General features: G+C 40.0%; 1 protein-coding gene across 1 annotated transcript in view; it reads right to left on the bottom strand.

Annotated features, from left to right (window-relative positions):
• LOC124788084 (serine protease snake-like) overlaps nucleotides 1-23,962 on the bottom strand; it is an 80,013-nt gene that overhangs the window by 15,115 nt on the left and 40,936 nt on the right. Inside the window, exons 2-4 of the mRNA XM_047255185.1 lie at nucleotides 10,322-10,486; nucleotides 8,188-8,288; nucleotides 7,893-8,002 (exon numbers count right to left, since the gene is read on the bottom strand). Coding sequence (XP_047111141.1) covers nucleotides 7,893-8,002; nucleotides 8,188-8,288; nucleotides 10,322-10,486 — 376 coding nt within the window. The remainder of the gene's footprint in view (nucleotides 1-7,892; nucleotides 8,003-8,187; nucleotides 8,289-10,321; nucleotides 10,487-23,962) is intronic.

Raw genomic sequence — 23,962 nt, 5'->3', positions numbered from 1 at the left:
CAAAATTATTGTAAAGGTGGTTTTATGACTCCTCTGCCAGGCACGTAAGTGTGATTTGCAGAGTATCCATTTAGATGCAGATGTATGTGATCACTCTATTTCACATCCATACAAATAATTACATCCAGGTATTTATACGAGTTAACTGATTCCATTTATCTCTCATTGATATTGTAGCTGCAGCATGCCACACATTTGTGTTCTGTGATGTGCTCAGTTTTACATTTCTGAACACCACTTCTTTTTTCTACATACTGTCCTGACTTTTTTACAAATTTTCCCATCACATTGGCACTTTTTTAATGAACCCCCCCCCCCCCACCCAAGAAAGAAGAACAACATGTGCACAGTGACTTCTGCATGAACTCCTAAACCTCTGCACTGTCATCAAAACAGTGTCCTCCAAGTCGTTCCTTCAGTGGTCCATACATGGGGTAATGCAGTATCGTGACTCTGGACTGAGGATGTTCCACAGTTATTAACTGAATTCCCTATTGTTTTCCCCCATTAAAGTATCAGATTGCATAGTAGACAATTTCCTGTAGTTGATCTTATAAGCAATGATGGCTTGAGCACTTCCATAGCTTATTCGTGCTCTAGAAGCAATGTTTGAAAGGTTTAAGCACTGACCTTTTCCAATAAGATCTTGTATGGGATGAATGTTTAGTGTGATGCTTGTCCATGGTCGCCTTTTGTGGGGTGCACTTTTCGCAGCTACCTGCCCTGTTACAAATGTTTTATGCCCTTCATACATTTGTGTCTTTCAAAGGTTTTCTTCCTCAAAATGTACCTGAAGCCTCCTCAAAATTTCTGCATGCCTGGTGCCCTATTTCACGAAAAGCTTCAAGATTACACACTGCACAACAGGGTTGTGTATCAGAGAGATGGTCTCATGCTAACATCACAATGATATTTAGACATCCCCACTGTGGTGCAACATCTCTATTCTGTAGAGTAACATGTTCAGCTTCTGAGCACTTGTTGTTGTTGTTGTTGTTATCATGGTCTTAAGTCCAAAGACTGGTTTGATGCAGCTCTCCATGCTACTCTATCTTGAGCAAGCCTCTTCAACTCCAAGTAACTACTGTAACCTATGTTGTTCTGAATCTGATTACTGTATTCATCTCTTGGTCTCCCTCTATGGTTTACAACCTCCACACCCCCTCCAACAGAAATATTGGCCATCCCTTCATGTCTCAGAATGCGAACTATCAACAAATCCCTTCTCTTGGTTAAGTTATGCCATAAATTTCTTGCCTCCCCAATTCTACTCAGTACTTTCTCATTATTTCTGTGATCGACTGATCTAATCTTCAGCATTCTTCTGTTGCACCAAATTTTGAAATCTTCTATTGTTTTTTTATCTAAATTGTTTATCGTCAATGTTTCACTTCCATACATGGCTACGCTCTACACAAATACCTTAAGAAAGGTCTTGTAACACTTAATTCTATATTCGATGTTAACAAATTTATCTTCTTTAGAAATGATTTTTTTTTTACCATAGCCAGTCTACATTTTATATCCTCTCTACTTCAGCCATAATCTGTTATTTTACTGCCCAAATAGCAAAACTCATCTAATCTGCACCCCTCAGCATCACCTGATTTAATTTAACTACATTCCATTATCCTTGTTTTGCTTTTGTTGATGTTCATCTTATATCCTCATTTCAATATACTATCCATTCCACTCAACTGCTCTTCCAAGTCCTTTGCTGTCTGTGACAGAATTACAGTGCCATCGGCAGACATCAGAGTTTTTATTTCCTCTCCCTAAACTTTAATTCTTACTCCAAAGTTTTCTATGGTTTCCTTTACTGTTTGTTCAATGTACAGATTGAATAACATCAGGACAAGGCTACAATCCTGCCTCACTTACTTTCCAACCACTGCATCCCTTTAATGCCCCTCAACTCATAAGTGCCATCTGCTTCCTGTACAAGTTGTAAATAACCTTTCGCTCCCTGTATTTTACCCCTGCTACCTTCAGAATTTCAAAAGAGAGCATTCCAATCAACATTGTCACAAACTTTCTCTAAGTCTACAAATGCTATAAATGCAGGCTTGCCTTTCCTTAAACTATACTCTAAGATAGGTCATGGGATCAGTTTTTCCTCGCGTGTTCCCACATTTTTCCAGAATCCAAACTGATCTTCCTCAAGGTCTGCTTGTATCGGTTTTCCATTCTTCTGTAAATGATTCACGTTAGTATTTTGCAAGTTTGAATTACTAAACTGATAGTTTGGTAATTTTCACACCTGTGAGAAACTACTTTCTATGGAATGGGAATTACTCCATTCTAACCTCTTAGGCGGTTGAAATCAGAAAAGTTGTTTGGATAGTTAAGTGTGGAGCATCCTACAGTGTGCACTCTGGTTTGTCATATGTGCAGATTTTGGGCATAAAATGTCAGTTCAGACCATTGATAGAGTGCAATGGGAGTGCCTTGGAAGCCACAGAGCAAAGGGTGCAGGCGATAATGCCAATATGTGAAGAGTTTAAGATTATACATAAAGGTAGATGTAGATGTATGTTTACACTAACATACATCTATCACAGCTTGTAGGAGCACCATGTCTCTCCGGCACGTGGCAACACATTATCTCATATGAAAGTTCACCCAACCTGCTTGCGGACCTTCCCACATATACAAGTCACACATACATTTTGCGTATAGCTTTCTTGCAATATACTTCACAAGTCTCAGAAGTTGCACACGCACACCACCAGTTTTCCATGGCACTGCTTACAAATGCCTATGTGATCTTTAGTGTTCTATGGAGCTTGTTTTAATATTGATGATATTTTGTTGATTTTCCTTTCTTCAACCACAAGAGCATTGCACCTGCACATGAAAATGTAATGCCTTCTGTGCTGGCGTCAGCACACCATGCAGCAAAGAGGTTGCCAGAAGATCAACAGAGGCCAAAGACAGACTCGCAAGAAATGCACCACCAACGTCCTCTCTGCTGCCAATATTCGGGTTGTGTTCCAACCAATAACAGCTGTTGTGGAGGTTAAAAACACTTTCATGAGTGAAGCTAGATTCATCACTCCATATCACGTTGTTTATAAAATGTTTGTTATATTCCACTTGGTGCGAAAGTAATTCACAAAACTGTACTTGTTGAATGTGGTTTTCCAATTGCTGGTGTTGGTTAATGTGTTATTAGATGCACCCAGCATGAAAAGCATATTGATATGTATTCATCCTTTGTATACTCCATAAGGAAGCTGCCCCATATGAATTTGACAAGACCAGTTACAGTTTCATGAATTCCACTGTCTTGTGATAGGCTATTGTCATTTGACATGGTGGCCTGCTTACAAATGATGAGGACTACAGATTGGATGTCTAAAAAATAGAAAATGATTGTGACAAGAATTCAACCATAGTCTGATGGTGGACTTGGGTTTGATGTTCCAGCAGCCCACTCAGTGAGCTACAACAGCAGGTACGGTAGTGTGGGATGATACACATTCCCCTGTACATTCCAATGTGCTGCACAATGTGACAGTGTTACCATCTCCTCGTTTACCCAATATGATTTTGCTATATAAACTTATCTTCAATCTGGATGAGGAAATGCATACTGGTCTCCAAGTGTGGCATTTTTTCTTCACCCTGTATTTAATCAATCTGGCATGCAACACACCACTAATCCTGTATTCGAACATTACATGAAACATTACATGACTGTTTTTCTTCTGCACCAATTTACATTTTTCTACATTTAGGGCATTCTGCCATTCATAACACCAAATAGAAATTCTGCCTAAGTCATCTTTTATTCTTCCACAGCCAGTCAACCACAATACTTTCCCACGCACTACCATGCCATCAGCAAAGAGGTGCATTTTTCTGTTCACCTCAATCTATCTGGTTATTTATGTATATAGAGAACAAGAGCATTCGTATCACACTTCACTGGGCCATTCGCATATCAGGGAAGCTATTTAGTATGCTCAGACTTCTAACAGTCTGCAGGGGGCAATGCGTCAAACTCTTTCCAGAAATCTAGAGATTTGTAACCTGCCCATTGCTCTTAATCCATTGTTAGCAAGATATAATGTGAGATAATTACATGATGAGTTTCACAAGAGCTGTGCTTTCTAAACCTGTGCTAGTTTGTTGACAGCTTTTCTGATTTAGGTATACTTTAAATATGAATATTGTCAAGAAATCTGCAGCAAACTAATTAATGATATTGGTCCTTAATTCTGTGGGTCCATTCTTTTACCCTTCTTATATACAAGAGTCATTTGCACTGTTTTTCAGTCCTTGGGGACATTGTGCTAGATGAGAGATTGGTGATAAATGCAGACCAAGTAAGGGGCCAATCTCAGAGTAATCTTCGTAAATCCAAACTCAGATTCTATCTGGACGTGCTGACTTATTTTCAACTCTCAGTTGCTTCTCTATGCCCATGATGGTTCTTACCATAGTAACTGAAGTGAAGTGTCCACCATACAGCAGTCTGTGGGATGTTCAAACAATGGTATTTTTAACAATCGTCCTGTGTGAACGATTTCTTACATGAAAAATTTAAATCCTCATCTTTCCTTTTGCTGTCTTCGTTTGGCAAGCCAGATTGAGCAACGGATGATGGGATAGAAGTGTTCGATCTGTGTAGTGATTTTATGTAGGACCAGAATTTTCTTGGTTTCTCAGAAAGATATTTCATTAAGGTATGATGTTGGTAGTTGTAAGCTTCGCACACGAGTCCTTTTACACACACACACTTATTTCTAACTTTTGCCTGTTGTCATTTTCACATTTTGAGAGTGCAATGGCCTTTGCTTCCTCAGCTTTTTCCCAGTTTAATAAACCAGTCTAATAGACCATGGTGAGCCTCTTCCATGCTTAATACATCTATTTCTTCAGAGTGTAATTTACAATCAGTTCAAACTTTACTCATAATTCCTTCACGTCCACCATTCAGAAATAATGACAACTGCTTACCTGCTCATTCTAGCAGAAATACTCTCACAGCTTCCTCAATGGCTTTATGAACTTTATTAACCACTATCACAATGATGAAATGATAAGTAACCTGTGTGTCTCTACTGTCACTGTCAATAAGGTCAGGCCTGTTTGTAGCTACAAGGTCTAAAATATTTTCATTACATGTGGGTATCTAACCAGCTGTTGAAGACAGTTTTCAGGAAACTGTTCAAAACTGCTTCACAAAACTGACTGACTACACCATCTGCAATTAATCCATAGATTCAATAGGTAAAAATTGCCTCAAACTAATTTTGCACGCTCTGGGTATTTTCGCACCACTGAGTGTACCCTTACTTTAAATGATTCTAAAAACTGTCATGGTAAAATAGGATGGCTGGTGAAAACATCCAAGAACTAACTTTAGTTCCCACAGGCTTTTTACTCGTGTCTAGATAACTTCACCATCAGACTCAATTTCAAACTTGATAGACAATATTTTTGTCAGCTGCAATGAACACTCCTTCCACCAACCCCCCACCCCCTTGCCATCTAATCACTCTTTTTGATACACATTCCATGCCATAATTAATATTTCAGAGCTTTCTACTCTGGATTTCTGCCAGCTCTCTGTTCTGAGAATAATTTGACTGCAACAACTTTCCTGAAAGGAAGTAAATTCTGCTTCTTAAATACAAATACTTCACAATTTAGTGTTAAAATTTTGACTACTACAATGTCTTTACATTATATGCAGTCTAATTTCACTCTGAATACTGACTGGTGAGTGTTTGGAGGATGTCAATATACTGCCTAGCTTAAAAAAAAAACCCTATGCTCCCTGCAAGTACCCTGCTATCCAAGTAGCTGCTTTCTTTGTGTAGTGTACACCTGAACTGTGACTATGAGTTCTACAGTTATCCAACCCATAATGTAGGTCCAGAAAGCTGCAAAGACATTCACACAATCCGTGGAGCCTTTGGTCAGACTCTCCTGTCAGCTCCAAAACAAATGATCCCGACCAAATCTGGGTATGACGCTGAAAACTGAGTTCTGTTTGCAACCTAGACTACAATGCTGAAAACTGAGTTGCACCCTATGAGCAAGGCCAACAGTCTTCTATTTACTATCAAAACCAGTCTTGATCACAATTTATTTATTACGGTGACTGGTTTCGACCACTACTGTGGCCATCTTCAGACCAATGAGTAAGAACCTCCTTCTACTGGAGAATCACAATAGTGATTCTCCAGCAGAAGGAGGTTCTTACTCATTGGTCTGAAGATGGCCACAGTAGTGGTCGAAACTGGTCACCGTAATAAATAAATTGTGATCAAGACCGTTTTTGATAGTAAATATTTGTAACATATTGATGACTGTCACTCCGATAATGTATTCAAAAGTAACCAGTAGTCTTCACTATTTCTGCCAGTCACCTGTATGAACTGAGGATGATCTCATATCCCAAGTGACAGAAGTCATTGGTGTTGAAGAGAGCCACAACTTGTGGACAACAGTACCCTGCATCCTCAATAGCTGCTGATAGGATCTCCTCCACACCTTGGATGAGACCCCAATACAGACATTTCGAGAATGCATTGCATTTTGCTATTTCCCTTATCGGCTCTGTAACAAGCCTAACATTGGAGTTGGGGGAAAAAAATAACACCTGTCCCCATGTGCCTGCTCGGACTCTGCTGTATGAGTGGCCACCTGTCCACTCACAGGGTGACTGGATGAGGCCAGACCCGCCTCCTCCTTCATTCTCCACCACAAGTGGTGCAAGTGCATTCCAGCCAGCCTGCCAGTCACTTTGTAGTGATGCAGCTCCCCTACACTGTACACACTGCAGAAGAGCCCATGAGCTAAATAAGTAATTACTGAGGTGTCCCAAGTGATGTAACAGATCCTCCACAACCACAACAACTTTAGGCATCAGGTTGGAGACAGCTGACTGGCCGAAACAGACTTTGGCTGTTTGGAGCTGCAGCCAACTCCTCCTGTATCCACTTGCTCTATCTACCCTCATGCTATTAACTTAAGAATTAATTATAAAAGCACATGCAGAAAGCAAAATATGTAACATATTACTCTCCAAATGTGTCACCAATGGAGGCCAGCACCATACTGAGCCATTTAGCTGCTGTTCAAAAGAAATGACAACTGCACTGTAGATTGCATGCATCTGTACTTTACAGTTACTAAAACTGTAGGTTACAACTTTTTAAATGCAAAAATAGGCAAGGCATTTAAGAATTAAACTATGAAAGCAACCAAGGAGAGCTAAATAAGTAACTATCCAATTACATAAAATAAGGAAGTATCCCATTTGGACCTAGTGATTTATTTGTTTCAACTCTTTCAGTTGCTTACTATGAACTCCCCACAGCAGTCCATCTGACAGGCAAATGATGGTATCTGCATAATCCTCCTGCATGAATGATTTCTTAAAGGGGAAATTTAAAACTTCAGCTTTCCTTTTGCTGTCTCCTACTGCCAAACCAGACTGGTCAATGGGTGATTTGATGTAGGACCATAATTTTCTCAGTTTCTTGGCAAGATATTTCATTGAAATGTGACACATCAATCTTTTAATAAATACATAAATTTCTACCAACTTTGGCAGCCAAATTTCCAGGTTCATTTTTGAACTAAGTGTTCATGTGAGGGGGCAGAGAGAAGGTAACAGTTTATTAAAGTTGTAATGGATGATGAAGTGATTCTTGTAATTGCTAATGTACAGTTTTAACAATATTTTTGTTAATCAGTAACAAATTACTTGGCAGAACTTGTTAACAGAGATTACATTTTCATGAGACTGTCAATATATGAGCCACGGGTATGGCTGGATCTGAGTGCAGACTTAAAGGAATGTGTGGCAAATTATATTAACTTAACTTTATTTTTGTAGAAAGCTATAATGTACCAGATGACTTAATACTTACAGATTACGATTTCCTAGGCATCGTGCAGTGGTGAGCACAGAAGATTCACTCACTAGCACACCGGCACAAAGCCATTTGCTGTCACTTAGATTACCATACCCTAGTACTGCCTGAAACAGCAAAGACATTTCTTTCAACGAAGATTTTTAAAAGTTATGGTATAAGAAAAATATTGTGATAATGACCTGACAAGGATGTCTGCATTCACATAAAATGTAAGAGTATGTACTAAAAACAATAAATCTTTAAATAATAGTGACAATAATTACAAATTTAATGTTCCAAGCATACTCACTAGGTAGGGAAATAGGCCTGGTACTGCCACATTCTTGCCAGGAGTCATTTCAATTGGTGGGCACTCATTCACTGTAGCTAGTTGTGCACTCTTCTCACATTCTGCATAAACAAAAACAAGACAAAAATGCTAAGGACTGAAGTTGTTTGTTTTTTTCTACTGAGCTACTTCATAACTGAACTGATGATATGCTGTTTGTTACACTGTTTTATAGCTTTGCCCACTGTTTTTGCCAGCCTCAGTTCTAAAGAATTCTGCAGTTTAAGGCTTATTCACATCATATCTGTCAGTAATCACTTATGATTTAGTAACTACTGATAGTAACCCACAAAATTATCCTACAATTAATCACATTGTACTTAATTATTTTTGGGTCAGGTATTCAAAATCCTTTTACTATACATTGCAACAACATTGACAAAACATACCTCAACACACATGGAATTTTTGAGGCTCATTCATGACGATATCACAATGAAACTGCTTGTTTCATGTTACAGTCTGGGAAGAAGAAGAAGAAGAAGAAGAAGAAAAAAGATGAATTTTAATGGAATAATCGCCTTTGTAAAGAGACCTCAGACATCTTTACGGAAGTGCAGTGGATTGCTTTGTGAAGGTCTTTTGATTGAGTTTTCTTAATGCTAATCATTGTGCTTGAGAGGCAACACCCTCACTCCTCTGCGCCCCCCCCCCCCCCCCCCCACACACACACACATATTGAGGGACGAAACTGTCAATTATACGCTACCTCTGTAATGAAAATAAATTTGCATTAATCTTCCAATTCTGTGTGTAAATAAGCAAGCATTTCTCTGTGTAGAAGGCACTAAGTGATATGGTTTATATTTTCTAGGTGTTTTTGGAAGGGCAACAACAACATTTTATTGAAAAAAGTGTTGGGATAAAGACATATGGCAACCCAAAACTATGTTCTGTATCAGATAGTGCTGACAACAGACAATAGTCTCTTTCAGATTATTGTCCTACTGAATTCAAACTGGGTCAAATATTCCATTGTTTTCAACTTCTGGGTTACATTTGTTATGAACAAGTAAGAAAATTTTAGAATTTCTTTAGATTTCAGTACTTTTTATATGTTTTCACAATGCTTACAACACTTTCACTGAGCCTGGAACTATTTTTACAGAATTCGTTATAGTTAAACATAATGAGTTACATACTAAGAAAACTTCAGAATAAATTCCACATAAATCTGCCTTCGAGCAGAATTTTAAAAAATCAATGTTTTACTGGATTCTGAAGTCTCCAAATCAAGCCAATCACTTCATTTAAAACCAAAGGAACAAGATTAGCCCATGGGAATGTTGGGGCAGACTGGTATCTCAGAAGAGTTTTCATTAGAAAATAATATTCACTGCTAAATTAATGCATGAAAGAGCAGCGATATAAGTCAGATTTTAGTTGCTTCACAGTTAGGAAAAACACGAGCAATATGCAATATAATGATCTGAACAGAATTATTCTAGATTGGGTGTAAAACAGCTATTAAATTCATTAGTGTAACTGTACCATTGACATGGACTGATTTGTATTTTTTATATCTTACGTTAGCTAAAAAGAGGGTTCTCTCAACAGCTGAAGCAGAGAGAGAAAGAGAGAGAGAGAGAGAGAGAGCGAGAGAGGGGTGTGCCCTAATACCCAGAATGAATATTTAAATCGATAACCTCTAATTATGTTCATACATAACTATTTTTGAAGTTGAAATTCCACTCAAAATGGATTTTCTGAAATGTTTACCAACATTTTCAAGAGAAAAATTATTAGAAAAGAAAGAACCTATTGCATATTCCAATTACTAACTTCAACAGAAGAACTGAGATAGGGAAAGCTCAGTTTTAGTTAGATGAGAATGAAGTTCACATTCAATTTAATGCAAATAAAATTAGCAAAGTTATTTCTTGAGGTCTGTATAGCGATTCTATGAGAGGGTGTTATTTATTTTTCCACTGCGATTTCTAGGAACATGTTCACTTCGATAACCTGTCTGTAGTTTTACAGATTGATGAATGTTAGAAGATGATCAAATTATTCTTATTAGCCGTAAGCTCTGTTAAGTACTTCAAGCAAAATAACTGCATAAAAGAAATGGAAATGTTACAGTGAAGACACATACCTTGCCTGCTTTTGATGCCAACACCAGTGGCAGGTGCTGGGGATGTGGCGCTGGGACAGCAGACAAGACCTTTGGCAACACATGCCTCAGCAGAGGATGCTGACGGACAGTCACTGGCAGCACGACACAGACCACCAGAACCATCGGGCAGCTGACACACCAAGTCTGCAACACAATCACATGCCAAAATACTACCAAGACAAATATGACAGGCACCAACACAAATAGCAATCCTAAATGCATGTTCTCCTCCAGAGAAAGGAATTAGAGATTCTGCTATGACAGATTTAACTCAACATTGGAAATAAGTCTGATATTCCATCTTATCAAGAGTGTCAGGTAATGAAACAATTTTATTACACTTTAAATAAAAATGTTTTTCTTATATTTGCTGTAAGTTCCTACTAAGGTAAAGCTGCCCCGATCTGAAAATGAACATATCAGTGCTTTGTTAGGCATGGCCATAATGCCCTTGCACCTCTCCAACCTTTTAACTGACTTACCAACCAGTTATAGGAGGACCTACAGTTTAATATTGGCTGTACAACATGAAGCAACACTGTTTCTTTAATCTAGGTAACGCAATTTACTTTGCTGGCAGCTATCTAGTAGCCTTGTGTTCAGCTCACCCTTGCCAATGGATGGTGGCTGTATAACTGGTGAAGTAAGAAAATAATGCATATTCACTCACTCAGTTACTCATGCAAACAAATATTACACAAAATATATTTCCTTACCACCTCCTCACTCATCCACTTTTAGATGACCTCCTCATCTCCTTTCTCCCTGCACAGGATGGCAACAATGATACTGTTATGATGCTTTACTGTCACCAATATACCACCCCACTAGAATGAGATTTTCACTCTGCAGCAGAGTGTGCACTGCTGTGAAACTTCATAGCAGATTAAAACTGTGTTCCGGACCGAGACTAACTCGGGACCTTTGCCGCAAGTGCTCTACCAACTGAGCTACCCAATCACAACTCACGCCCCCATCCTCACAGCTTTACTTCTGTCAGTACCTTGTCTCATACCTTCCAAACCCCATAGAAGCTCTCCTGCGAACCTTGCAGAACTAGAATTACTGGAAGAAAGGATAGCCACAGCCTAGGGGATGTTTCGAGAATGAGATTGTCACTCTGCAATGGAGTGTGTGCGCTGATATGAAACTTCCTGGCTGTGCCAGACCGAGACTTTAACTCAGGACCTTTGCCTTTCATTGGCAAGTGCTCTACCTTCTTCCTTCTTCCATGAGTGCTAGTTCTGCAAAGTTCACGGACAGCTTCTGTGAGGTTTGGAAGGTAAGAGACGAGGTACTGGCAGAAGTAAAGCTGTGAAGATGGGGTGTGAGTCGTGCTTGGGTAGAGCACATGCCCGCGAAAGACAAAGGTCCTGAGTTCGAGTCTTGGTCCAGCACACGGTTTTAATCTGCCAGGAAGTTTCATACCACCCTGCTATTTTCCAGCCTAATTCTCAATTCTAATCCAGCTGGCTGCCTTAAAAAATAGCTAAAGCAATCAATCAGCATTTACACTTGCTCTCAAACACAATGAAGCAGTTTCCTGACATTTGCAGGCCAACATCCAACACATAGGTAGTTTATTTCTCTCCTGAAAAAAGTCATTAAAACAATGACCAAGTTGAAGGAGTCATCTTCCTGTATAAAAATTATTATATTTTTAGACAATATGTTCCACTGATGTGTTATGGACATAAAATTTTACTGTATGTAGCTTCGTAATCCCCAAGGGGATAAATTAACTAACTGCTAAATAATGAAATAAAGTGTTTGTTTCAAAATAAAACCATGTTAGAGGAAAATTACTTCCTCGAAGAAATTTACAATGGCTGTGGAAATGTACATGAACAAAGAATGGTGACTAACCTCAAGAATCCAGCTTATCACTATCATTTACAATAATAGCAACAATATTTTTAACAGGACATTATTTACAACTTTTTATGTATTTATTAAAATCAAAGACTGAAGCATGAGCTCAGCTGGACAACAGCATACTACCTGATTGAAATACTGGGTCTGAGTAGTTTTTATGGTTACAGTTATGTTTACAGACCGAACTGGAGTAGTTTAACCATAATATTTGTAGCTCAGGATCTAAGCTACATAGTGAAAAAATGATACTAAAATCAGTACATAATTATTTATTCATTGTGTTAATCTTAATGGTCTTTTACACTACAATTTCATTTTGTTCTCAGGATATCAAACATAGACAAAATAATTTTATCTATGAAGTAAAATAATCAACAGATGTCAACTACTGACACTGTAAACAGGAATAATGTATGCATCAAAGTGTAATAACCTAACAATAAAGAAACTAAATTTTGACAGAGCAACCTAGAAAAAACAAAAAGGATCCATGGTGTTGCGCAGAACTCTGTGCTAAAGCTCATCCACGCTGCTGATGTAGGGCTGTACCAGGGCCTTTTTGATCATTTCCCCGGCCATTGCATGCCCACCTGGAGCACCGTGGGAGGTACAGCACAGTGTTTTCCAACACATTCACATAATGTCTGTTCCTCCAGTTTTGAGCAGACCATGATGTCCCACACCAGACTGACTTGCAGCTGCTAAACCCGAAATCAAGGCTATGCTTCAGGATGGCATCATTGGCATTTGAGCAGACCATAGTTCTCTCCTCCTAGTGCTGTAGGAGGATGCAGTTTGGTGCCCTCAATGGTTTTACCCCCCCCCCCCCCCCCCCCTGTTAAATAACCAGTCTCCAACTTCTACCATTTTAACCGTTTCTTCAGTGGCACTTTCATGTTTAGCATCCTTGACTGCATGAAAGCATTAACACAAATACTAATCACCACGGAGAACATGCTGAAGACAGTCATCACCATGCCCTTTGGCCTAAGAAATGCTGCGTGGACATAGTAGCAATTCATTGACAGTGTGCTATGTGACCTACCTTTTTGCTTTGCCTATCTAGCTGTGATATAGAATGACGTGACAAAAATCATGGGATAGCAACATGCACATATACAGATGGCAGTAGTATTGCATACACAAGGTATAAAACGGCAGTGCATTGGTGGAGCTGTCATTTGTACTCGGGTGATTCATGTGGAAAGGTTTCCGGCACGTCTATGGCCACACAATAGGTATTAACAGACTTTGAATGTGAACTAGACAAATGGTATCTTCCATTTTGGAAATCGTTAGGGAAATAAGTATTCTGAGATCCACAGTGTCAAGAGTGCACTGAGAACACTAAATTTCAAGCATTTTCTCTCACCACAGACAATGCAGTAGCTGACAGCGTTCACTTAAGGACCTAGAGCAGTGGTGTTTGCATAGCATTGTCAGTGCTAACAGACAAGCAACAGTGCACGAAATAACTGAGGAATCTATGTGGGACATATGAGGAACATACCCATTAGGACAGTGCAGCAAAATTTGGGGTTAATAGGCTATGACTATGTGTGTCTTTGCTAACAGCATGGCATCACCTGCAGCACCTCTCCCGAGCTTGTGACCATATCAGGTGGCCTGGAAAACTGAGGCCTAGTCAGATGGTTCTTGATTTCATTGGTAAGAGCTGATGGTAGGGTCTGAGTGTGGCGCAGACCTCATGGAATGGACTGGGTCCTGTTATGTTCAACTATTTTGAGGCTATTTGCTACCAGTCATGAACTTCGTGTTACTGAACAATGATGGAATTTTTAATGATGGCAGTGTACCATTTCACCAGGCAAAGTTGTTTGTGATTGGTTTTAAGAACATTTTGGACAATTTGAGCGAACAGTTTGGTCACCCAGATCACTCAACATGAAACACATCAAACATTTATGGGACATAATCGGGAGGTCAGTTTGTGTACAAAATTCATCACCAGCACTGTTTTCAAAAGTATGGATGCCTATACTGACAGCTTGGCTCAATATTTCGGCACGGGATTTCCAATGACTTGTTGAGTGCATGACATTTCAAGTTGCTGTGCCATGTCACGCAAAAGGAGGTCCGACACAATATTAGGAGGTACCCCATGACTTGTCATCTAAGTGTATTCACAGTTTCTTCTTCACCATAGCAACACTGTGACTATCTGACAGCAGTGTTTCAATGGCTCGGTGATTTTGTGTTTGTCATTAATCCCTACAAATGCATCTTTGGTGTCTCCCAGAGAACATTCTTGGGCCACTAGATCTATGCGGAAAGCATCACTCCCCTCCCTGAGAAAATTCAGTCTATTCGGAAATTCAACACCTGCAAACACTCTGAGAACTCCACCGGTTCCTTAGAAAACCGATGGCATAGTCATACCATCGGTGATAAGTTTATTGTGTTGAAATCATATTTTGCAATAGGCACAATCTGTAAGAATTACAAAATTATTAGTTTTTCACACGAAATAATGCCTAAGGTTTACTCATGTTTTCTCGGGCGTCTTGAGAATAAAAAAGAAAAAATTCCACATATATTTTCATGGGGCACTCTAAGCAGTTGGTTTTAATACATTTCAGGCATATGTATGCTGTAATTCTGTTCGATCTGTAGGGACAATAACGAAGAAAGAGAGAATACCAGAAAGAGGCTACACCGCGACCAGAGAAGCAAATTTAACAACACACTGCCATGTTTTGGGAAGTCAACAGACGGGCGTTTTACATGATCGTACGTGTGAAAATTACGAAATTATAAACAGACACAATATTACCTTTGAGTATAGAGCACTATTACTTTATATAATCGCCTCTCGGCTGTGTCAGTTGCCTTATAAATACTTAATACCAGTTCATCAATAAAACAGCGCTCACTTGAAATACGAAATATTTGTTATTGCTTCTGTGTGTGCAGTTATACCTTGCGCAAACGTTAGGCATGATTTCGAAACGAAATTCGGCAACTGCGTATCTTACAAGCTCGCACACGAACCACCTCGCTTTCAGAACAACCACTTTAGAAAATATGCGGCTAATAGCGCAACGTGGCACGCAGGAAGCGCCAATTTAATGTGCCGCGTCCTCTGTGTATAGTCTGCCTCTTCGATAAACACAGATATTTATCTATTCTTGCTTGTCGCTTGTTTCTCTTTTTGCTGGATCACCATCTCTTTGCTCTTCGCCCAAAATATCTGAAAGATTTTCTGAGTTCTTCCGGCAAGATTGCAATCTGGAGCTCTCTCTTCGTATGTCACCTAAGCTCATTCCTACACTCTTCATGAACTCATATATTGACGTCGTACCTCTATGTAGATACAGGAGTTGAACAAAATTACGGAAACGACTGCGAGAAATGCATGCTTGAACTCAAATTCAGTTCTGTCCTGCACGTTGCGCTGTTGTATTTGACCACGAACTGCACCTGAGCAGTGAACTCAGTACGTTGCCAAGTGTAAATCGTGGTCAGAACAGTTTTCTGAGTAGTCTTGATTTCATCGTGTAAACTAAGTGAAGTCAAACGAGGGCAAATTGTTGGTGCTTGGGTAATTTCCAAGACTGACTGCCTATTGAAGTCGCGGGGTCCAAACGATACTTATCGATCGTGCGATTTTAAATCGATCACGCGACTCTGGTGGCGGGCGTTATGAGTATGTTTACGGCGGTCACTACAGCAATGACAAAAGAAGACCGTTATCTTAATACTTGTAATTACAAAGGCGATGACTTACCTGCTCGTCGTTGGTGTTGTCGTCATGTGAAAGTCCATGTGATGTGTACGCTACGAGAACAATTCCCTTTCTGCCATTAATTTGGGGAGGTAAGTAATTTACAGCGACTAAAAGAACGACGGAAAACAGATAAAAATGACGACCATAACGCCCGCCACCAGAGTCGCGTGATCGATTTACAATCGCGCGTTCGATATGTATCGTTTGGACCCCGTTACTTCGATAGGCAATCATTCTTGGAAATTACCGTTTCTTGTCTAGTGGGTGCTAGCGTAACCAAGGTAACCAAAGTATTTTGTGCTCCAAGAGGCACCTCATACAGGCAAAACCACAATGTGGACGAAAGTGTGTACTGAGTGATCGTGAAGGACTGTCACTGGAGAGGACTGTGACGAAAAATAAGACGACGACTGCTGCAAAAGTCAGTGCAGAACGAATGTCGCACTTTTGAATCCTAACAACAACAGAACATCACGGAGGGAGCTCCATAAACAGGAAATTGTAGGCGATTTGGAATTAAGAAAAACACTCACCAGTACTGCAGATGCCCATAACAGGAAAACGTGGTGCCTAAGCCATACAAACTGGACTATGAAGTAATGGAAGAAACTCATCTGGTGGGATGAGCTGCTTCACACTGTTTCCAACTTCTTGTCGACTGCCCCTGTTCACTCAGCTCACATTGTTCACAACTGGTTTTGTGACCACGAGGATGTACTGTCGCATCTTACCTGGCCAGCAGATCATATTATTGAGCCTTTGTGATCTCCTGTGGTGAGATGTATGCGCCATCGCTTTCCACCTCCATCACCGTTACCTGGAGTTGCCACTATGTTGCAGGAAGGGTGGTATAATATTCCCTTGAAAGCAAAACAGGACATTTATCCATTCCGAGACAACGGGAAGCCGCTTTGAATGCCAACAGCTTTTTTAGACCGTATTAGGCATAGAAATATGTCGCGGTTTTGGTATTTCCGTATTTTTGTCAATCCTCTGCACATAACAGACATTTGCGCAGCTCATTCATATTGGAAGGTAAAATACTGCCAGTGACCGGTTACCTGAATACTTACTGCACTTCATGTCTAGAGCGTCTACACCACATTTTGTGCCATTATGCAAACGCAATTTCTGGTCTGTTGCTTTCTTCATCAGTATACGCAAGGTGGTGGAGTGAACGAAGCACTATAACTGGCTTAGATTTTTTGGAACAATATGCAATTATGGAAGTTCCTTACTAAAACCATAAATACTGGAAAATGCTTCTTTCTTTTGTCAACTTGTTTTTCACATGAAATTGTATTTGAAGTTTATTCTCAGGTATCATGAGAATAAAAAGGAAAAAAATTACAAACTTTCTACGTAAATTTTCATGGAGCAGTAAACAGTTGGTTCGTCACATTTCACGTACTTGTATGCTGTCATTTTGTTCCATTTTAGAGTTCCAACGATGTCAACTTGTTTTTGAGCAGTTGCTTAGCAATTCAGAGGAGGAAGACCAATTATTTGCTTTGATATATAAGAAACTATCAGCCTCGATTGCGGTAATGAAACCAACCAGCCCAAATAATTGAGCCTTCTTCAGAGGATATACCTGAATCTATAATTTGTCTAACACTGGTATCGCTGAGGCAGACAAGAATCCCCACCAACGACAAGATCCATGGTACATGGAGCAGGCATTATGCACTCAATTATCGCACTTGAGGTAAGGGTGGTCTACCGCTTGTCAGGCAACGCACGTGAATCTTTTAAACTAGCTTGGTTTTTTGGTTTCATTACCGCAATCGAGGCTGATAAGTTCTTATGTATTAGACTATCACGATTGCGGACTGTGCTGCAATGTTGAAAGTACAAATTTTTTTTTGATATTATTGTTTGTTCCACATATATGCCCTACAATTGGAAAGGCAAATCACAGATTGTGTTGGCTTTTGGATCTTTTCTGTTCCTCAGACAATGTTCTTCCATCACTGTCTTTCCCCTCAGATATAAGCATTATATAAATGAGGTATGTGCATCTGTGAGGCACATGACTTATGCCGTATTTAGCAGGTTTCTTGTGTATAAACATTTTAACTTGGGATATGCCCTAAATGAGATGAGATTCAAATCCTGCATGATCCCCATGGAACATACCTTCTGACACAAAAAGATGATAATGTTGGGCACCGTTGTTGCAAGATCATTTCTGTTCCTTTGTTTGCAAGTAGATGCATTGTCAAATCTGAGACTCACCAGTAAAACTTATCATTCTTGGGTCACGGTTGTACGAAAAATTGGACGTCCAGTACATTCAGCTGCAAAGAATGATGCCTAGTTTTCGCGTCCAGGCTTTAAAGTGGAACTCAGAACAATCAAACCTGTCAATGCCCAAACTTCAGCCATGTCTGTAACTTTATAGTTGGAGGAGGAAGGATTCTGGAGTTTATTCTTTACGAGTTGCAGTTTTGGGTTGGTATATAAATGGTCTCATCCAAAATTTTAGAGCTGAAAAAATAAACGTCATATTTCTTCTTGGTCTGGACCATTACCTAACCGACTGGCAGGGCCTAACCACAAAGAATCTATTATTTATTATATTTTTGTGTAGCATCTCAGTAGTACAACTGGGCACTAACTCCAAGTGAAAGTTCTCTTCAGATCCCCTATTCTGAAGCAGTCATCGTCGGCCGGAGTGGCCAGCGGTTCTAGGCGCTACAGTCTGGAGGCGAGCGACCGCTACGGTCGCAGGTTCGAATCCTGCCTCGGGCATGGACGTGTGTGATGTCCTTAGGTTAGTTAGGTTTAAGTAGTTCTAAGTTGTAGGGGACTGATGACCTCAGAAGTTAAGTGGCATAGTGTTCAGAGCCATTTTTTGAAGCAGTCATCACCACCTCGTTCATTCTCGGAGAAGACAAGATCACTCTAATCTACTTCGGATGCATGGTGTCGGAATCTGATATGTGATCTTCTCCCAGGACTTAAAGAATCGTCTAAATGATAGCCATCATCGCTCTCGTCTTTTTGTCCTAAATCCAGCTGCACCCAGCATCTGCTTCTTTGTAACACGTGAGGTATCCTTCTACAATGACGGTTGGGGTTGTTTGGAGGAGACCAGATAGCGAGGTCATCGGTCTCATCGGATTAGGGAAGGACGGGGGAGGAAGCCGGCCGTGCTCTTTCAAAGGGACCATCCCAGAATTTGCCTGCAACGATTTAGGGAAATCGCGGAAAACCTAAATCAGTATGGCCGGACGCGGTATTGAACCGTCGGCCTCCCGAATCTAAATCCAGTGTGCTAGCCACTGAGCCAGCTCGCTCGGCCCACAATGACGTCCACACAATAATAAGTTCAACTCATAAAGGAAGCATAGCTGAAATACCGGACCAAATTAACAATGCACGTGTGTTCAATATATGTTGAGAAATTTTATACCCAGCTACGAAACGTCACCAAACAAGGGCTCCAAATAAAACCTACCACCTAGTCTCCTGCGGAATAATTTCTCTGAAACAGTGGAAACAGTGCAGGAATATCCGTCTTACCAGGTGAGCGTTACAGAACAAACGTTACATCATTATTTTGATTAAATGTATATGCATTGGTTTGTGATTTGTCCAGATACCGTACTAAAAGATATTTAGTTACTTGATGACGCATATGAAAATAATATAGAAATTAAAGTGCAGGTGCTGGTAACAAAATCACAAAGACAAACTACTTTCTTGGTTCTGATTCAGCAACCATGGTAAGTGGGCCAGTCTGGTATCAGAGTCTAATACGTACAGTTACGACATTCTTTGGTGCAAAAGTTAATCCCGTTTGATAGCTGCAGTGTCACCAGCGTTCCAAGCGTCAAGAAAGCACATACTCCCATGCGTCATACGAATAATGTTCGTTTTTCATTATTTTCTGCTTAATTAGCAAAACAGTTGTTATATTTTAGTGTTACAGTCAGTAGTAAAGTGCCACAAGACACGAATTATCGTGAAACGTGTAGAAACAGCTCAATCTCTCTGACTCAGTGACGTAAGCTACAACATTTTTGAGAAGAAATACTTTCGAATATGTGTATATTTGCGGCTTACTCCGCTGAAAGCAAGAGAATGTAAACACATGATTCATCCATGAGGAGCACACATTTCTGGTGTTGTCTGCCGTTATTGTCATAGGCACTGTCTAACAGTAAAAATAAAAAAATAAAAAGTGTGGAGCATAATGATTCGACCGATCTTAGTCTTCACTTGACTTTGTATTAGACGAATATGTTTGCAAGTGTAATTACTTTTGCTTCAAAAGTGAATACATGAGATTTTTGCTGCATTTTGATAGGAATTTTTTCTTCTCTTGACGATTTATTATCACGTCTGTGTCGGTTTCCCTTTTGCTACGAGTGTGATGGCTTATTTGGTGCGTCAAATAATGCAGCTATTTCATTCCATATAGGTTTCCCACATTCCACATTTACTTACTTGGCGGGAAGTATAGCGAACAAAACACTGCTTTGGTGGCTAGATAAATGACGTTTTCCTGCAACGGGTCAGGTGTTTACTAGCAATTTTTTTGTTCTTAAAGGAAAACGACATTATTCAGTAAATACCTGTACTTTAGTAGAGAATAGTAAATAAAATGTCCTGTAATGTAGCATTTCGTACCTCCCAGGGTCCTTTTGTGTGTGTGTGTGTGTGTGTGTGTGTGTGTGTGTGTGTGTGTGTGTGTGTGTGGGTGGTTGGTTTGAGGTTTTCGGGCGCTAAACAGCATGGTCATCAGCGCCCAAACGCATAGAAACAGTAACACATGCGGTGAAGCGACGAAGACGGACAGCGAACAAGGAGAACCGCTAAAAGACACAGACCTGACGCAGTTCCAAATCCTCACATACAGAGGCAAAACAAGAGGAGAAGAAACGCACTAAAAAGGAAAGAAAACACAAGGAAAAGAGAACAGAAATCGAAGTGAAACAAGTAGGTAATCGTGACTGACGGACCTCTTACCTAAAACCTGGGTGAGCCAGTCACCCAGCAGCACATTAGGAAACTTAGAGAATGACAAATGTGACGTCTTTTCTCGGATACTGTCGATTTTTATGGCACTAAATACAATCCATATTGTAAAAGACTATGTTACAAATCAAAATAAACGTTGGTATTTGCACTCATCCAATATCTTATTCAGAAGTGTCGCTTGCTAGCCGCTTGGGGTGTTGCTGTCGCTGTGGGCAACAAAAACAGAGGGAGTGTTGCGACCGTTGTTAGACTGTGTTGGTACTGTCTCCAGTGCAGTGAATCGATTACGATCATCTCTGCACATTATCAACAGCCCACGTGCGTTGCTGAGACCGCCTAGGTGACGTGTCGTTAGCATTCGAAGATGATGATGATGATTCCATGTCACCAGCGGCGATGCTCTCTAGCAGCCTCGAGCGGTAGCCAGGTGCCTCAGCCCCAGTGACTTAAGACGGCTATTCTGAGTGTCAGCGTGTATTTAACGGTGCCGCAGTGAGATCGCACGTCTGAAAAATGCGTGGTCATCATTATGATTGTTATCGCCACAAGACTGTCAGGTGTGGACTGTGGTAGCCAAGTTCGGCAGACGTCCACCTTCAGAGGTTACCTGTTATTAACTACAGTATATATCCGTTTACCCGGCATCATTTGATGATTTGTGTGATACGACTGATGTCTAGTGGAGCGAAATAACTTCTGGTCGCGCAGGATGTACCCGACCACGTGTGCAGTGATTTGATGCCTTTTACTGTCATCACAGCATTTTGACAGTTGATGATTGGTACAGGTTTTGGGAGAAGTCACTGACATGCACACAAAACTGAGCATCTTATGTGTTCGATGCATCTGCATGTTAATACGAGGGTCATTCAATAATTAAAGAGACAAATTGGTCTGGGGGAAAAACTGTTAGCAGGGCAAGTTTGGAACTTTTATGGCTTTAAGATGGCATCACTGGGATGAGCCCCGATCAGCTGATATATCAACAATGTTTCGTTTATAACTTCAAAAATACAATTCTAGATGGCGAGTCCGCATAAAACGTCCACATTAGTCGAACAACATTCTGTTATTCGTTTTTTACTTGCAGAAGGCGAGAAACCAGTGAATATATACTGAATATATACTGTAGAATGTATAAAGTTTATGGTGAAGGTTGTATGAATCGTGCAAACTTTTACAAGTGGGTATAGCAGTTCAAAAATGGTCGCGATTCAGTGACTGACGAACACCGCTCTCGCCGACCAGTTACGTTTCAACTCCCTCACTTGAAAGTCGAATTGATGACGTTATTCGTGCCGACCGCCGTGTGACTGTGGAAATGATAGTTGATAAGGTTCGAGTTGGTACTGGTACAGTTCATAATATTATCTGTAACGGGCTAAAGTACCGCAAAACATGTGCAAGATGGGTCCCAAAGGAGTTGACGCGACTACACAAGGAAACAAGGTTGAGAGTGAAGGAATGTTATGAAAGAGAAGGTGAGAAGTTCCTCAACAAAATTTTAACTTGTGATGAAACTTGGGTTCACTATTGTGAGCCAGAATCAAAAAGACAAAGCATGGAGGGGAAGCACACCAACTCACCTCTCAAGAAAGAATTCAAAACCCAAGCATCAACAGGAAAAACCCATGTTGACGGTGTTCTGGGATGCTGAAGATCCAGTTTTTTGCTGTTATCTCGAAGAGCAGCGTACAATGAACAGCCAGTACTACTCGGATTTGCTTTTAAACAAGGTGAAGCCAGCCATGAGAGATAGATGTCGTGGATCTTAAAGGAGAGATGTGATTCTCCAACAAGACAACGCACGTCGTCATATTGCTCAACTAACCCGTGGAACCGTCAACAAAATGGGCTGGGAACTACTTCCTCATCCCTCATACAGTCCTGATTTAGCACCGAGTGATTTCCATTTGTTTGGTGCACTGAAGGAGGAATTACGTGAGAAGAGGTTCCAGGACACCGAGGACGTGAAAAAGTTTGTGGGAAACTGGTTCAAACATCAAGATAAAGAGTTCTTTGCAGCCGGAATAAAAAAGTTTGTAGCCCGTTGGAAAAAAAGCATAAATGTTCAAGGGGATTATATTGAAAAGTAGAAAAAGTATTGTTTTGTGAAAATAACAGCTTTTTTCTCCAGACCAATTTGTCTCTTTAATTATTGAATGACCCTCTGAGTATAACTAAAGGTTAATGCCTTAGCAGATCCAGATTCTACTAGATAAAATTGTTTAGATTTTTTAAAAATGGCTGTTTTTTAAATTCATCATGACTTTTCTTGCAAGTGCCTATAAGGCATTACCATTTAATGTAGACAGTGTATTGCAAAGTCACTTGTTGTTACGCTACCTGTTGTGCTAATAAAGAAAAGAAAGGTTTATAAAACTGTTCCATAGCCTGAGCTATCAGTTTTGTTATAAGTGCTCTCGTCATTTCTGCTACAGAACTAGAATGGTTTTGATACATTAATGTTTTAAGCTATTGGTTTAAAGCTTCAGTTCAATGCTGATTTGAAGAGAGAATTAAAATGGAATAACCTTTGTGGTTGGGTAATTACTCTGTTTTTAGAGATATAGTATCAGGATTGTTTTGCTTAATGTTCGCTTGCATTAAAAACTTTACGTTCTGACTATTTTACAGTGTACTTACCTTTTCTCTCTTTTAGTTGTCTTATCGAACTGTATCCAACCATTTGATCAGTTGTGTCCATGAGCATAGGTGAAGACGGAACTGTCTTCCAAACTGCTATGACGATAGTCTTTTATAATTACTAAATTCAATATTGTGTTAGACTTCATATTAAGGTCTTTGATGTTACGCTTACTAATTTCAAGTTTTCAAGACAGCTTGGCCAAGTTGGTTTAACTGGTGTAAATGATTAATGTTTAACGATCATTGCTATTACTTGTCAACTTTACAAAATCAATAAGTGAAACAAAGGTTTGTGAAATTTGTTTTAAATTAATTTTTTGGTGGCTTGGTCGCTTGTGTTTACCCAAAACGTCGCTAGC

The sequence above is a fragment of the Schistocerca piceifrons genome, chromosome 1, assembly GCF_021461385.2.
Source record: "Schistocerca piceifrons isolate TAMUIC-IGC-003096 chromosome 1, iqSchPice1.1, whole genome shotgun sequence".
Taxonomy (NCBI): Eukaryota; Metazoa; Arthropoda; class Insecta; order Orthoptera; family Acrididae; genus Schistocerca; species Schistocerca piceifrons.
Note: the sequence above shows the minus strand (reverse complement) of the source record. Positions and strands in the feature narration are given on the sequence as shown.